General features: G+C 54.2%; 1 protein-coding gene across 3 annotated transcripts; it reads right to left on the bottom strand.

Moving 5' to 3' along the window:
* Nucleotides 1-566: 566 nt before the first annotated feature.
* Nucleotides 567-12,504, bottom strand: CX3CL1 (C-X3-C motif chemokine ligand 1). 3 transcript variants are annotated; one of them, XM_052655919.1, is made up of 3 exons: nt 12,370-12,504; nt 6,006-6,126; nt 567-3,702 (listed from the first exon to the last, which is right to left on the bottom strand). In XM_052655919.1, exons 1-3 carry the CDS (start codon nt 12,437-12,439, stop codon nt 2,487-2,489), a joined length of 1,407 nt encoding a protein of 468 aa, XP_052511879.1. In that variant the 5' UTR covers nt 12,440-12,504; the 3' UTR covers nt 567-2,486. The 3 variants fall into 3 exon arrangements, with proteins under 3 accessions (XP_052511879.1, XP_052511880.1, XP_052511881.1); XM_052655920.1 differs by having other exon boundaries at nt 6,006-6,121; nt 12,370-12,498; XM_052655921.1 differs by lacking the exon at nt 12,370-12,504 and adding an exon at nt 12,271-12,353 and having other exon boundaries at nt 6,006-6,121.
* Between the last annotated feature and the right edge of the window lie 1,087 nt (nt 12,505-13,591).

Below are 13,591 nucleotides of genomic sequence, written 5' to 3'. Positions count from 1 at the left end.
AGGGTGGGGGACTTCATAAGGGAATCTAATTCCTGCCAGGGATGGAAGCTGCTGGAAATCTCCCACCTGGTTTTTTAAAATCTTAAAAACATTTTAAAATTTCTTATAGTGGAGTATAGTTATTAACAATGTGGTGTTAACTTCAGGTGTAGAGTGAAGTCTCACCTGATTTTACGCATGCCCAATGTCACATACCTGGGCAGAGCAGAACTAGGCTAGAGGCTCAGCCGTCCTCACCCCTGTTCCCAGGGCCCCTTCTCCTGCTGCCCCTCTGCCCCAGGCATCTCCAATGCCTCCACAGAGAGTCTTTTGTTTATTTGGGCCACACTGCCCTGCCGCATGCAGGACCCCAGGGCCAGGGATCGAACCAGCGTTGTCTGCAGCAGAAGCACAGAGTCATATCCACTGGTGCACCGGAGAAGTCTCACTTCCCCAGAGAGTCTTGGCTCCTCCTTTGTTCCATCTTCCCAGAGGCCCCGATTGCTGAGTCTGACCCAGGAAAAACAACTATATTGGACCCACAAAACTTTTCAATTTTATTAGTAAAATATAAAATGGCACAGACATTGGCGATAGGGTTGGAAAAGCAAAATGATCAACCAACTCCTTCCAAAGCCCTCCCCAAATTGTCTTTATCCCTGTCCTTCTCCAGAGGACCTCACAAAGTCTGTGGAAGGGGGACCGTTGTCCCCAGCCGCATTATCACAGGTGGGAGCCCCATCACAGGAGCCCCATCCCTTGAAGGTTCCCCATCAAGAAGAACCCAAAAAGTGCATTCAGATCTGCTGTCCTCCTCTCTTAGGTCAGAGTGCCCCCAACCCGAGCCAGACCCTCAGGGGCATCGAGGAGGGCCAGGCAGACAGGGAAAGCTGGCTTCCCTGTCTCTGGACCAGAGCCGCGTGTGCACTCTCTCAGCATCTATCTGCAAAGGAGCATGCCACTTGTACATGGAAGAGCCTGGCCCGTGGGAGGCTCCTCTAGTGGGGTGCAAAGAACACTTTCAGAGACCATCAGAGGGAGGTGGGGAGCTGCCACCAGAGACCCTGAAGGGTGGAACTTGCAGGTCCAGCTCTGATGGTGGGGTGCTGGCCAGTCCAGAGAGCCTTCAGCCCCACCCAGTCCTGCCCAAGCCTTCAGTGCCTAAAAGGGAACCTCTGACGTCATGCCCACAACTTCCCCTCCCCTGCCCATCTCTCCCCACAGGACAGAGTCCCTTTCAGAAATAAACACAAGAACCTCAGGTTTCCATGGTGGACTCTGATCTTATGGAAATTCCTGGCCCTGCCTGTGGTGGGGGCGAAGGGGAGGCAGGAAGAACTCAGAGTGCAGAGGACAGTGTTTTCAAGGAGTGAGAGGTGGAAGAGGAAACCAGGCCGCAGAAAAGAAAGAGAAAATGCTGGACTCGGGTCCCTCAGGAAGAAGTGGAGGAAAGGGCATGGCTACTGCCTGCGGCTGCTCCCTGGCTCCTTTCTGGGAGCCTGCAGGCCTCTGCTCCTCCTACAGCCTGTCACTTGTGACCTGGTAGGCTGTCACAAGTCGTGTAGGGGTGGGGTGGGGGCAGGACCTCCTGGTCACAGCATCCATGGATGTGCCTGTCTCATCGATGGTTGAGAGCATCTCTACTGCTGAAGGTTGAGAAGCTGTATCCAGGGTCTGCAGAAAGGGGTCTCTGGATCAACTAGTGATGCCTGACAGGGATAGCCGTTATTGCCACATATCTACCATCCCTCTTCCCTTTCACAGATGAGACACCAGAGGGATGAATGTCTTCATGGACTGGTGAGGGCCTGGGACTAAACTCCCAGCCTTCACATTCATAGTCAATGTTCCTTCACAGATGCGGAGGTGGGGGGTGGGGGTGGGGGTGGGGCTGGTGAGGGTGGAATCCAAGCCTCATTCCCAAAATACCTGCCCAAGGGCAGAACCTTCGCTGGGAGCAGTCCCAGTAAACACCACACTAACTTCATGCAAGAAAAGACAGGTCCCCGCCTGGGGCATGGGGTCTGTACAGGACCCATGGAAAACTAGCACCGCAGGTGGCCGGGGTGGCTGGCGACCGCAGCGGGACCAAGAGACGTGACGAGGTCTGGGGGAGTGGGCAGGGGAGGCCTGACCGAGGCTCATTTGCGAAATGGGATCCCCGCGGTAACACAGGGGAAGTGGGTTAAAGGGGCCGGGCATTCAGGAAATAGTTGTTCACGGAGGCTGGCATGGTATCTAAGGGACCCTCTAACCAGCCAACAGCAGAGGGGCATTTTTTGTCTTGGGACATTGGAGTGAGCTGGGGAGGCCACCTGCTCTGTCCACAGTAGGTCACGAATGGTCAAGGGTGGCCTCCAGACGCTGGGAGCAGACCCACCCAGATGGCCTCTCCTTGCTCCAACCATCCCAGCTTGGGCCAGGCTCTTGGGTGAGGGTAAGTGTGAGGATGGGGGACCCCGGGCCGCTGAGTTGAATGACTGGACGGACGCAGGCAGGAGGGGATCTCACACTGGCACCAGGACATATGAATTACTGCCACAGCTCCGGGGGACATAGCAGATCCCTTCCACCATATCCCCCACCATCTTGCGGGGGCAGCTCTGCAGTCTCTGGTAGGCAAACATGCCCACCCCCAGGCAGAAGAGGAGACCGAGGAAGGCCAACAGCCCTACGGCCTGCCTTCGCGTGGCCACCTGGGAGTCAGGCACGGACGTCATAAGGATGCCCAGACTCTGGGGGCCTGCAGTGGTGAGAACGGGCTCCTTGGCCTTGGGGAGCTCCTCAGTCTCGGGGGCCCAGCTGCCCGAGGCCAGTGCATCCATGCTGGGGGTCCCTTCAGAGGCTATAGTGACCTCAAAGACTCTGGACACAGTGGCCAACCCCAGGAAGGCCTCCGTGTGAGCTAAAGAGGGACTTGTTTCTTTGGACCCTAGAGAGTTCTTTGATGAGTCCTGTACCTTGATTCCCATAGTTAGGCTTCCAGGCCCACTGCTGTCCTTTAAGACAGCGTGGGAAAGAGTCAGGGCCTGGGTGGAGGGGACCGGGGTGGAGGGGACCAGGGAGGGGAGGGCCTGGGTGGAGGAGACCAGGGTGGGGAGGGTCTGGGTGGGGAGGGTCTCGGTGGGGAGGGTCTGGGTGGAGGGGGCCTGGGTGGAGGGGGCCTGGGTGGAGGGGACCAAGGTGGGGAGGGTCTGGGTGGAGGGGACCGGGGTGGGGAGGGTCTGGGTGGAGGGGGCCTGGGTGGAGGGGACTGGGGTGGGGAGGGTCTGGGTGGAGGGGACCAGGGTGGAGGCGGCCTCAGAGGCTTTCCCCTCAGTCCAGAGGCCTGCCTCAGGTTGGTCGGCAGCAGAACTCTGCCAAGACGTGGTGGTGGTGATGGCAGCCTTGTTGATAAGCTCAGTTTTCTGAGTCCCTCCATCTGGAGCTTTTGAAGTGGAGGAGGACCTGGTCCCCATGGAACCAGCCACTCCTGGCGAAGTCCCCAAGGCACTCTCTGCCCCTAGACCACTGCTTTCGCCTGTGAAATTCACCTCTGAGGCAGAAGACCAGTACATCTCTCTGGCGCCCAGGGGGGTCCTGGGCTCACCCTCACCGATTTGCCTCTCGAATGTGCCGCTCTTTTGAGTCACAGCAGCCTTCTGGTCTAGTTGCTTCATGGCTTTCTGGACCCATTCCTCCTTTGGGTCAGCACAGAATGATTTACCCTTCACAGTCTTCAGGCTGCAAGGAAGGAAGACAAGGGAGCCAGTGATGCTTAGATGCCACGTGGAGTAGGAGCATCACACAAAATCTCTGCAGGTGAGCCGACCTGGCTGGAAATCAAGTCCCCACCACTTACTAGCTATGAGCTGTGAGCTTCTTAACCAAGGCAGCTCAGCTCACAGAACTTCTGTGCTCTCACTTGAGAACTGGAAAGAGTCCTGTCTTCTGCAGGGTGACCAACCATCCCAGAAAAACTGGGACTGAAGGGGTCTTTTGGTGAAAATTTCGGCAAACCAGGACAAGTTGGTCACCCGCTTCTGTGTTATTGTAAAAAAATTTTAAAGATGTAAAGCACCTGGTTCAGAGTGCATGAATGAGAATTCAGTTGCTTAGCCATGTCCAACTCTGTGCGACCCCATGGACTGATCTGTACCAGGCTCCTCTGCCCATGGAATTTTCCAGGCAAGCATACTGGAGTGGATTGCCATTTCCTACTCCAGGGGATCTTCCTGACCAGAAAGATAATAAAAATGTAAGTCATAATGTCATGAACGTGAAGATGGGGTCTCTTCGCTGTGAGCTTTCTGATTGGGAGATATCCCAGGTGTTCTCTGCCACGAGGTGTGTGAATGGCAAGCTTGGTGGTGGAAAAGACTCAATGTCAAAACCTCCTCTTCCTCCTCTCCTTCAGTTGAAAGCTGACCTCTGGACCTCTCTCCTCTCCTAGAGTGTATCCTCAGGCTACAAGGGCCCCTAGGGTGCTACAACTCTCTATATGGTGGCCCTGATGGGACCCTTAAAGTGAAATGTGAGTGAAAGTGTTAGTTGCTCAGTCATGTCTGACTCTTTGTGACCCCATGCACTGTAATCTGCCAGGATCCTCTGTCCATGGCATTCTCCAGGGAAGAATACTGGAGTGGGTCGCCATTCCTTTCTCCAGGGGATCTTCCCAACCCAGGGATCAAACCCAGGTCTCCTGGATTGCAGGCAGATTCTTTACCATCTGAGCCATCAGGGATGCTCAAAGCATGCTGGAGTGGGTGGCCATTCCTTTCTTCAGGACCCTGAGTTCCATCCAAATCTTGAGCTTCCTTTGAAGCCTGCGTGTGGCTTAGTACCAAGACCACAGCTCACAGCTGGCTGCTCCACCCCTGCCCCACACCCTGGCCTGTGCTCCCCATCCAAGAAATTTTGTCTCGTTAAACTTCATACCCTTTCTGCAAAATGGCTACTATATACATCCCCATTTTACAGATTAAAAAACTGAGGCTTAGAGGGGTAATATAAATGTGCCTGTCTCCAATATGTTAGGAAGCCAGAGAGGTCCAGAAAGCGAGCATGACCCTGAAGGACCCACAGGAGCAGTGCTGCCCCAGTGCCGTCATCCCCTCTCTGGAGCATCCCACTTCCCCTTCGCCTACGAAAGAGAAGCAAACATGTAGGGTAGCGTGGGGGAAGCGAGGTTTGACGGGTGAGCAGAGGTCAGGCTGTAGCGCACTTGCCCTCTTAGTAATCAGTGGGAGGAAGTACAATTTTCTTTAGCTGGGCCCCTGCTTCGAACAGGCTGTTTCCTGTTGCCAGGAGTCAGGGTCTGGCTGAGACTGCTTTAGGGCCCAAAGGTCAGTCCTGGGGAAAGGCCTGAGGGCTGGGCAACCAGGCAGTACCCAAGAGGGACCCCAAATGAGCAAGCAGCCAAGATGGCCAGGAGTCCCAACACCCAGAAGGGAAGCTGGCTTGGCTTGACCCTTCCCAGAAGTCTGAAGTCTGAGAGGGATTCTGTTTCCTTATCTGTTCAATGGAGATAATAATCTTGGCCTCTCCTATTGTCAGCAGCTTCCAGGCACACTGCCAAGAGCTTTAGTTTCACTATCTCCTTTCATTCTCCTCAAAACTACCCATTTTAACAGATAAGGAAACCAGAGCCCAGAGAGTAGATAAGATCACTGGGGCCACCCAGACTGTAAGTGGTAAAAGCAGCGTTCACACCAGATCTGCTGGCATCTAGAGGCTGCACTTTCAGAACACCATGTTTTCCTCTCCCATGAAACCCAGCAGGTGCCAGTGCTGCATAAAACACTCTTTGGCCCAGTAGGAATTACCAGCCCGGGTGGCTTCTCCAGGCCATTCAGGAATGCCACGGCTCACGTTTGCTCAGGGCACGGATATTAAGGTCAGAGAGAAGGGCAGCAGGTCAGGAGCAAGAGGAACACTTGCTGAAAGCCCTTGGCCAGGAGCCCAGTTTGGGGTGACAGGATGTGGACATGGATTAGCAGAGACCAGGGGCCTGAAAGGAATGCAGAGGCCGAGAGGGCAGTACCTACATGACAGCTCCATCATTGCAGGACTCCCGATTTCGTTGGTAGCCGACTAGACGAGACACGGGAATCTTCTGGGTCATTTTGTTGCAGGAGAAGTTACACTTGTTCACACCGTGTTGCTGTCCTGACCCCACAGAGGCCCCCAGTCAGCCCGACTGTCTGTGGACATCTGGCTTCCCAGCCCCATGCCAGCTTGTCCCAGACGCACCCTCCTAGTCAGAACCAATGCCCCACACCCTTGACCTCAGCCCCCTGTCCCCAGCCAAACCTCTCTAGGCCTCAGTTTCCCTACCTGTAAAATAGGGACAGCAATAGAATCTATCTCACAAGTTTGTTGTAAGGATGGAGGGAAATGAATTCTTATAAAGCTCTTATTATCCGGCACATCTTGTTTAATTTTAAAATTCAGTTGCTGGAGTGGGTTCACCGGGGGAGAGGAGTGTGAAACTGACAAGGATCTACCTGAGGTTACACAGCCAGCAAGTGATGGAACAGGCTTTCCTGCCAGGCCTGGCTCCCGGCCCTTCTGGACCCGTGACTGACCCGCTGCCATTTCCCTCTACGTGCTCTTACTCTAGTAAGTCACCTGCTCAACTCTCACCCCCTCGCATCGGGATCCCATCCCTCCATCTCAGCCTGATCCATTTCCACAGCCTCTGAGACGCCCCTAGATCTCTGTCCATTCACATCCCATGTGTATTCCCTGTATAGATAATGGTCACCGGCAACTACCGTAATGACACATTCATATGCCCAGACCAAAAAAAAAAAACCAAACACATAAAGGCATACATGCCACCAGGCCGAAGTAGCAGATAACAAAAAATTTAAATATATAACAATAACCACCTTCTAAGCAGTGTGCTGAGTAGACAATCCTTTGTTCTGCATTAAGAGTCAGGATGAGGGTTTCCCTGGTGGCTCAGTAGTAAAGAATCCACCTGCCAATGCAGAAGTCACGGGTTCAATCCCTGATCTGGGAAGATCCCAGATACTGTGGAGCAACTAAGCCTGTGCAGTAAAACTGTTGAGCCTATGCTCTACAGCCGGGGAGCCACAACTGCTGAGTCTGAGTGCCCTCTGGCCTGTGCTCAGCAACAAGAGAAGCCACCGAAATGAGAAGCTGAGCACCACAAGAGAGTAGCCCCTGATCGCCTCAACTAGAGAAAGCAGAGTGCAGCAAAGAAGACCCAGCACAGGCAAAAAGTGAATACAGATGTAAATAAATTGTCTATAAAAAGAGCCAGGATGAACTGGGAAGCAGCTCCAGAGAGGAACCAAATGGGCTGTTTGGATTCCCAAGACAAGCTGGGGGAGCAGGAGTAGGGAGGAGGGATAGAGATGGGGTTGTGCATGGGGTGGGGGCAGAATGGGATAGACAGGAGCTTAAGATGGCTGGGTCCCACATGGAGCCAGACAGAAACCCCAGGACAGAATGACAGTGACTCAACAGACAGTTGAGAACCCAGATGTTTTATATAAACATTCAAAGTGGTTTGCACTGCATCTCTACCTTCCCCTAAAATTTCCAGCAAAATTTGCTCTACTTGGTATAAATTCGAGAGGGGCAGGCCAAAAAATGAAGAGCTTGAGTTTCGGATCGGAGTCAAGGTCATTTGCAGCCAAAGCAAGACCTCAGAGGGTTTTGAAAAATCTAGAGGTTAGGACTTCCAGGGCAGTGGAGCTGAAAGAACAAACTTATTTTATTTCTGCAGAGCTTGGCAGGTCCCCAGTGATCCCTGGGGCTCCACCAGAACACACATCGCTCTTGCACAAAAACTTAATGCACGTGGACACAGAAACCAAATAAGATCCGCCTTCCCAAATACAGGCGGTGCACGCACACCTTCTAAAACCTGCTGCCCCTTCTCTCATCACGCCCCCTGCCTCAGCTCACCCTGCCTTGTGGGGAGTAGGGGGAGTCAGGGCTTGCAAGGTCAGGGCCAGGCCATCAGGGGGCATCACTAGTAGCCCCCAAGGTGGGCAGGGGGGCTCCCCGCAGCTAGTCCTTGAGTCACCAGCTGCCCTTTCTCTCTGAGGAACCAGGATGTGAAAGTTTCCTTGCTGCCTAGTCACCCTATTTTCCCCACAGCGGGACCTCAGGATGACTCAGCAGCCTCCCCACGTCCTGCTGAGCAGAGTCAAGAGTCAGTCCTCTGGACTGGAGTGGCAGGTGACTTCCGGGGGGAATCCCCAGAAAAGTGGTGCCCCTGATGACCTGGAGCCAGGGGGAGGCTGCCCAGTGGGCAGGAGGGACAAACTAGGGAAGCTCAGTGCCCTCTTCTGACTCTGCATCCACTATGCCCACCTCTGGGACTTAATGAGCCACAAAGGCAGCCTGTCTCACAGTCCCCACCTTCTGCCCCAGTGCCTGATGGCCTTGGCCGGGTTCTCGTCTCGCTTTTGCCTGGGAAGGTGGTGTAACTAACTGAGCGGGCTTTCCTTCTAGGAACTGAAGTTTTCTGTTCTGTAACTGGGGATAATGTCTCAACCAGCCAGTCGTCTGCTAACTGTCGTGTGAATGCAGGAGGACAGGGACCTTGAATGTCTTGGTGTCACAGTGTTTCTCATCATCAAGCATAAGGTGGATATAAATATTCATTGAATGAAATAAAGTCTCAGTCTACTTATCGCTCCACCCACCTCCCTACCTGTCTATCCATCCATCCGTTTATCTGCCCCCTCTTGTCAATCTGCTACCCATTCCCTGCCACCCACCTGTCTACCTCCCACCCACCCCTACTCACTCCAGTCCTTCAATCTACCCGTGCCCCCTCACCTACCTACCACCTGTCCACCTAGGCACCCTCCACCCCCTTCATCTACCCATCCCTCCATCTCTCTCCAGCCCACTCACACATGCTTCATCCATCCATCCACTCCCTGATTTGGCGAACATCTATTTGAGTTACTTTTGAGTATCTACAAAGACCCAGGCCCTCTTGTCCTTAACTCTGAACTCTTTCTCCCAGAGGTGCTGATGCTGAGCTCGGAGAGAGTACCTCAGTCCCAATAAATGCTATCAGGTCACCATGTTCACTTGGTCAGCCAACAAATACTGACTTGCCTCTAGCCAGGCCCTGTGTGGAGCAGAGGGATGAAGAAGCCTCATCTCAGCCTCAGAAGTCTCTCAACCTGATGGACGGCTAAGGCAGAACCACAGAGTATCAGAACCTTTCTTAGTAGACCACCTATGGTGTATTGGACCCTAGCTCAGCCCACACACATCTGCTGTCATTAATTCCTGCAAAAAGATTACTTTCATCCTCATTTTAAAGATGTGGAAGCTGAGAATAAGAGAGGTTTAATGACTCGCCCAAGGCCACACAGCTGCTTAGTGGCAGATCTGGTTTTCCTCCCAGCCCCTAAGACAGTCCACTGTTCTAGGCTGCCTTAAACGCCAAGAAAAAACACCATGTTCCAGAACAGACCTCAGAGAGGCTGCAGTTTACATGAGGGAGAGACCCCCCTCCAACTGCAAGTGATCAGAGGAGGTTTCTTGGAGGAAGTGTATATTAGGCTGGAGCTTAAGGACTGGAGCTCAAGGAGGGTTATTGGCAGGAAAAGATGGGAATGTTCTGGATCTCTGGGTTTTTGGGTGATAGAGAGAGAGCTTGAACCGTTACTCAGCTGTGTGTCTCAGACGAGTCACTCAGGTTCTCTGAGCCTCCCTTCCCTATAAAATAGACATAATAATAACTGCTTCATGGGATGGTTATGAGAATAAAGCTTTTAAAATATCTGGACCCTTAGAGCAGGGTTTTCTCGACAGCAAACACCACTGACATTTTGGACCACGTGATTCTTTGTTGTGGAGGCTGTACCGTAGGATGTTTGGCATCACCCCTGGCCTCGATGCACTAGATGCCTGAGTACCTCCCAACCAAAACATAACAACCAAAAATGCGGCCAGAAACTGCCACATGTCTTCTTGGGCGCCAGCTCCGTCACTGAGGACCACTGCCCTAGAGATACCCATGTGATTCTCCCCTGCCTCCCTCAATGCCCCCTTCTCCCCTGACTCCCTACATAAAATCTCAACATCTTCCACACCACCCTTTGATCCTTGTTTTTTTTTAATCACAGCATTTTTTTTTCCTTCTAACAGACCAAATCCTTTACTACTTCATTTTGAGTATTATCTGTCTTTTCCAGTTGATATTCAGCAACCCCAAGAGCTGGGATCACTGGCAGTTTTATTCACTGATGTGGCCCAGCACCTAGAATTTTACCTGGCACATAATAGGTGCTTATCTACTAAATGAATCAACAAAATGCACAAGGAAGCCACTTTGTACATGTAAAATCCCAACCAACGGGAAATAGAGGAATTTTTAATTTAGATTCGACCCGGGCCTGGATCTGACACTCTCAATTTATCCTCCTCTGCCTTTCCCACCCACCCCTACTGCTAATCAGGGGGGCAGACGACAGCAGCTTAATTCAGTTTTTTTTTTTTCCCTCTTTCTTGTCAGAGCTTGAGTGGGAGTGAATGCGTCACTGCTCAGGGAGGAAAATTCTCTGTTCTGACTTGTATCTGCAGGTTTGTTATATAAAGCAGAGAAGCCTCCTGCCTGACACAGCTCTGCAAACCCACATTTGGGAACTGACGCAGCCACCCTGCACCAGCCAGGGCGGTAGCCACAAAGTCCCCAGCTCCCCCTCTCTCCTGGCCTCTCCAGCTTGTAGTCCAATCCCTAAATCCTGCAGGGGCTCCCAGGGGGTCTCTCTGAGTCACACATGTCAGCGTGGCTAAGAATTTCCAAGATGAACTTGGCCAAATGCTCAGTTGTAAAGCAGGAGAGACGGAGTCTCAGAAAGGTCCGAATAATGAGAATATCTCCCAGCAAAACCAGTGTCCAAGATTAGGGTGGGCACCTGATGGTTTTGAAGCCTCAGGCTCCTGGATAGAGTTTCTAGAGTGCCTCCCACCCAGGATCCCTCCTCCATCCTAGCAGAGAAGACCTCCCCCCAACCCAGCTTAGTAGAAGCGATCCTCCTTTTTCTCCCACTTGCCAAGTGTCCTCAGCCTCACCACGCACATATAGGCGATAGCTATATTTAAAGGTGCAGCAGCTGGGATCAAAGAAGGCAATACCGTACTTAGGGTCACAGCTATGCTCAAGCAACCTCCACCCGACTCCTCATCTTCCAGTCCTCACTGTCCCCATACACCTCAGGGCTCAGGGGTTCAAGCCCAGGAAGCAGGAAGGCCAGTAGCGCTTGGCCTGCACCATCTCCACTCGCCTGCTCTCTGCCCCACTGGTGGCTTTTCCCCAAACAGAGGGACTCGGGGGACAGTGCGCTCCATGGAGGTGTCCTGGAAGCCAGAGACTGGTGCTCATTTTCCCAGACTGGCTGTGTGCCCTAAGGCAGCCTCCCGCCCTCTCTGAGCCTGTCTGCCAGATGGCCAGGGTATTCCCAGAGGATAGGGTTGACTCGAAGAGCTCTTGAAGGCAGTGAGCTCCACAGACGCAGCGCGTGCATCCGCGCTCCCTCCTGCACCCACTCTTACCCTCTCCTGTCCTACTTGCTGGCTGTGCATCTTCAGGTCAGCTTCTCAACCTCTTTGGGCCTCCATCCTACTCATGTTGGGTGGGATCAATACATCATGCCCTCCCAGGTCCCAGGCTCCAGAAAGCAAGTGACTGGAGGTGAAAACATTTTCTAAACTGTGCTTTGGAGGAGAAAGACAGTACCCTGTGGGGGGCAAGGGGGATGGGGACAGACATGGGCAGAGGGATAGGGGGCTAGACCAGAGGTACAGTGATGAGCCCAATTCATGAGGTGCAATGACCTTGACCTCCACTGGTCCTGGGTCCCTTCTCCTTGGGAGGCCTTGAAATTGGGCAGGAGAAAGTCCCAACTGTGGCCTGGCTTGGGGCCAAGCCGAGACGACAGGAATCAAGACCGAGGGTTACATATTAACCCCGGAAAGGGAGATGAGCCCACGGTCTGCCAGGGCTCCATCCGAGTGCCCACCGAGAGCCTCCTCAGGCTCCCCACCACCCTCACTCTCCCGGCACCCCACACCTGGCATCGTCTGCTGCCCACACCACCTCCCTGCACTGCCAAGTGGTCGCCACCTTGCTCCCTGCCACCAGGCAGGGACAGTCTCTGGCGAGAGTAAATTTTTCCAGCCAGAGGGCAGACCACACAACCAGAGAGGTGTCCAGCCGCATCCCCCCACCTCACCCCCACACCCAGCTCCTACTTCCCCCACCCAGCGTATATGTCAAGAAGGGGCTACCAGGGATCTCAGCCTTACCCGGGGAAGGCTCTGGGAGCCCTGAAGTCAGGCTTGAGGGGCAGAAGTGGGTCTAGGGGCTCCCCTTACCTCACTCATGCCTGAATCCACCCCACTCACCAGCTAGCAGCACAACCAAATGGCAGAGGACAGCCAAGCAGGGCAGCCACGAGAGAGGCAGAAGACCCATGGCTGGGGCGGGTGGGGGTCCAGGGGTGCCAGGCAGGCGGCAGGGGCCCTTGTCGAAGCTCAGTGCTTGTCCCCTGGCCGCCTGAGCTCTGCTGCGATTTATAATGGGGCTCCTCTGCCTCCGCCTCCGCCTCCAGCCCCCGCAGGCAGCAGGCAGGCGGTGGGAGGGGAGAGGAAGGGAGCGTGTGCAGCAACTGGATTCCTCAGGATGTTGCCAAGGAACCGAGCGAGCAGCTCCCTGGCTCTGGGTGGTGGGGGGACTGGGCTGGCTCCGCATATGGGGATCTGCCTGGGAGGCTGGACCCGGCCTGTTAGGGTTCAAAGGGCTTCCTCTCCTCCCATCTGCTGAGGCTGCCTTCCTACTGGGACCTGGCACATGTCCTAGGGTCTGAGCCGGGGCCCTCGCTCCTACGTGGGCCAAAAACAAAAGGACAGAGGACTGGAGAGTCCTGGCGGCAGGCAGGCAAGCCAGGAGGACTCGGGGGTCCCGCCATCTGGGGTCTGATAAAGTCTGCCCTGGTCTGGGAGGGAGCTCTCCGATGCCAGGAAGGACCTCTAACCCTTAACCTCTCAACGCCCCAGCACCTGAGGGACCTTGTTCATCAAGGTGTTCCCCGAGGCCAGCATGGAACCTGGCAAACAGTAGGGGCTCAATACAGCAAAAGCCTGCGGAAAGAAAGAGGCAGCCCCACTTCACAGGGGCAGATGGGGAAACTGAAGCCCTGAGAGGGGGCCAAGTTATTCACAGAGAGCATCAGAGAGGAGATCCCACCTCCCCCGCCACAGGGAAGAGCAGGCAGGCCCAGGAGGTGGGCGGTTCAGGACACGGCAAAGAGCCCCGGCCTCCCCACCTCCATGCCCACTACCTCTCCTTCCCTCTTTTGCATTTTCCTCATCTCCTCCCTCCCATCACCCACTCACCCACTGTGAGCCCAGGGGAAACACATGGCTGTCACCCCTGGTAACTTGGGGCCTCTCGGGTGGTCCTGAACTCAGCAATATGCCCTGAAAGATCCCTGCCCCTCGTGTGGGCTCCGTGCCCCAATCTGTTCGAGGAGGGAGTTGGGCTGATCACAGAGGAGGGACCCCAGCTCCTCAGCTCCGACTTCCCAGGCTCTCTCTCTGTCAGAGGCCATGACAAGAGGCGCAGGCG

The sequence above is a fragment of the Budorcas taxicolor genome, chromosome 18 (genome assembly GCF_023091745.1).
Source record: "Budorcas taxicolor isolate Tak-1 chromosome 18, Takin1.1, whole genome shotgun sequence".
Taxonomy (NCBI): domain Eukaryota; kingdom Metazoa; phylum Chordata; class Mammalia; order Artiodactyla; family Bovidae; genus Budorcas; species Budorcas taxicolor.
This window is presented reverse-complemented; position numbering and strand designations above follow the sequence as displayed.

What these genes read in the sequence shown, in the direction of transcription:
- CX3CL1 (XM_052655919.1), bottom strand. Translation starts at nt 12,439, where the DNA reads ATGGGTCTTCTGCCTCTCTCGTGGCTGCCCTGCTTGGCTGTCCTCTGC. An exon ending in TTTGGTTGTGCTGCTAGCTG is followed by an intron (nt 6,127 to 12,369) that starts GTGAGTGGGGTG and finishes CTGTGGGGTCAG; the next exon opens with GACAGCAACACGGTGTGAAC. An exon ending in TGCAATGATGGAGCTGTCAT is followed by an intron (nt 3,703 to 6,005) that starts GTAGGTACTGCC and finishes CCTTCCTTGCAG; the next exon opens with CCTGAAGACTGTGAAGGGTA.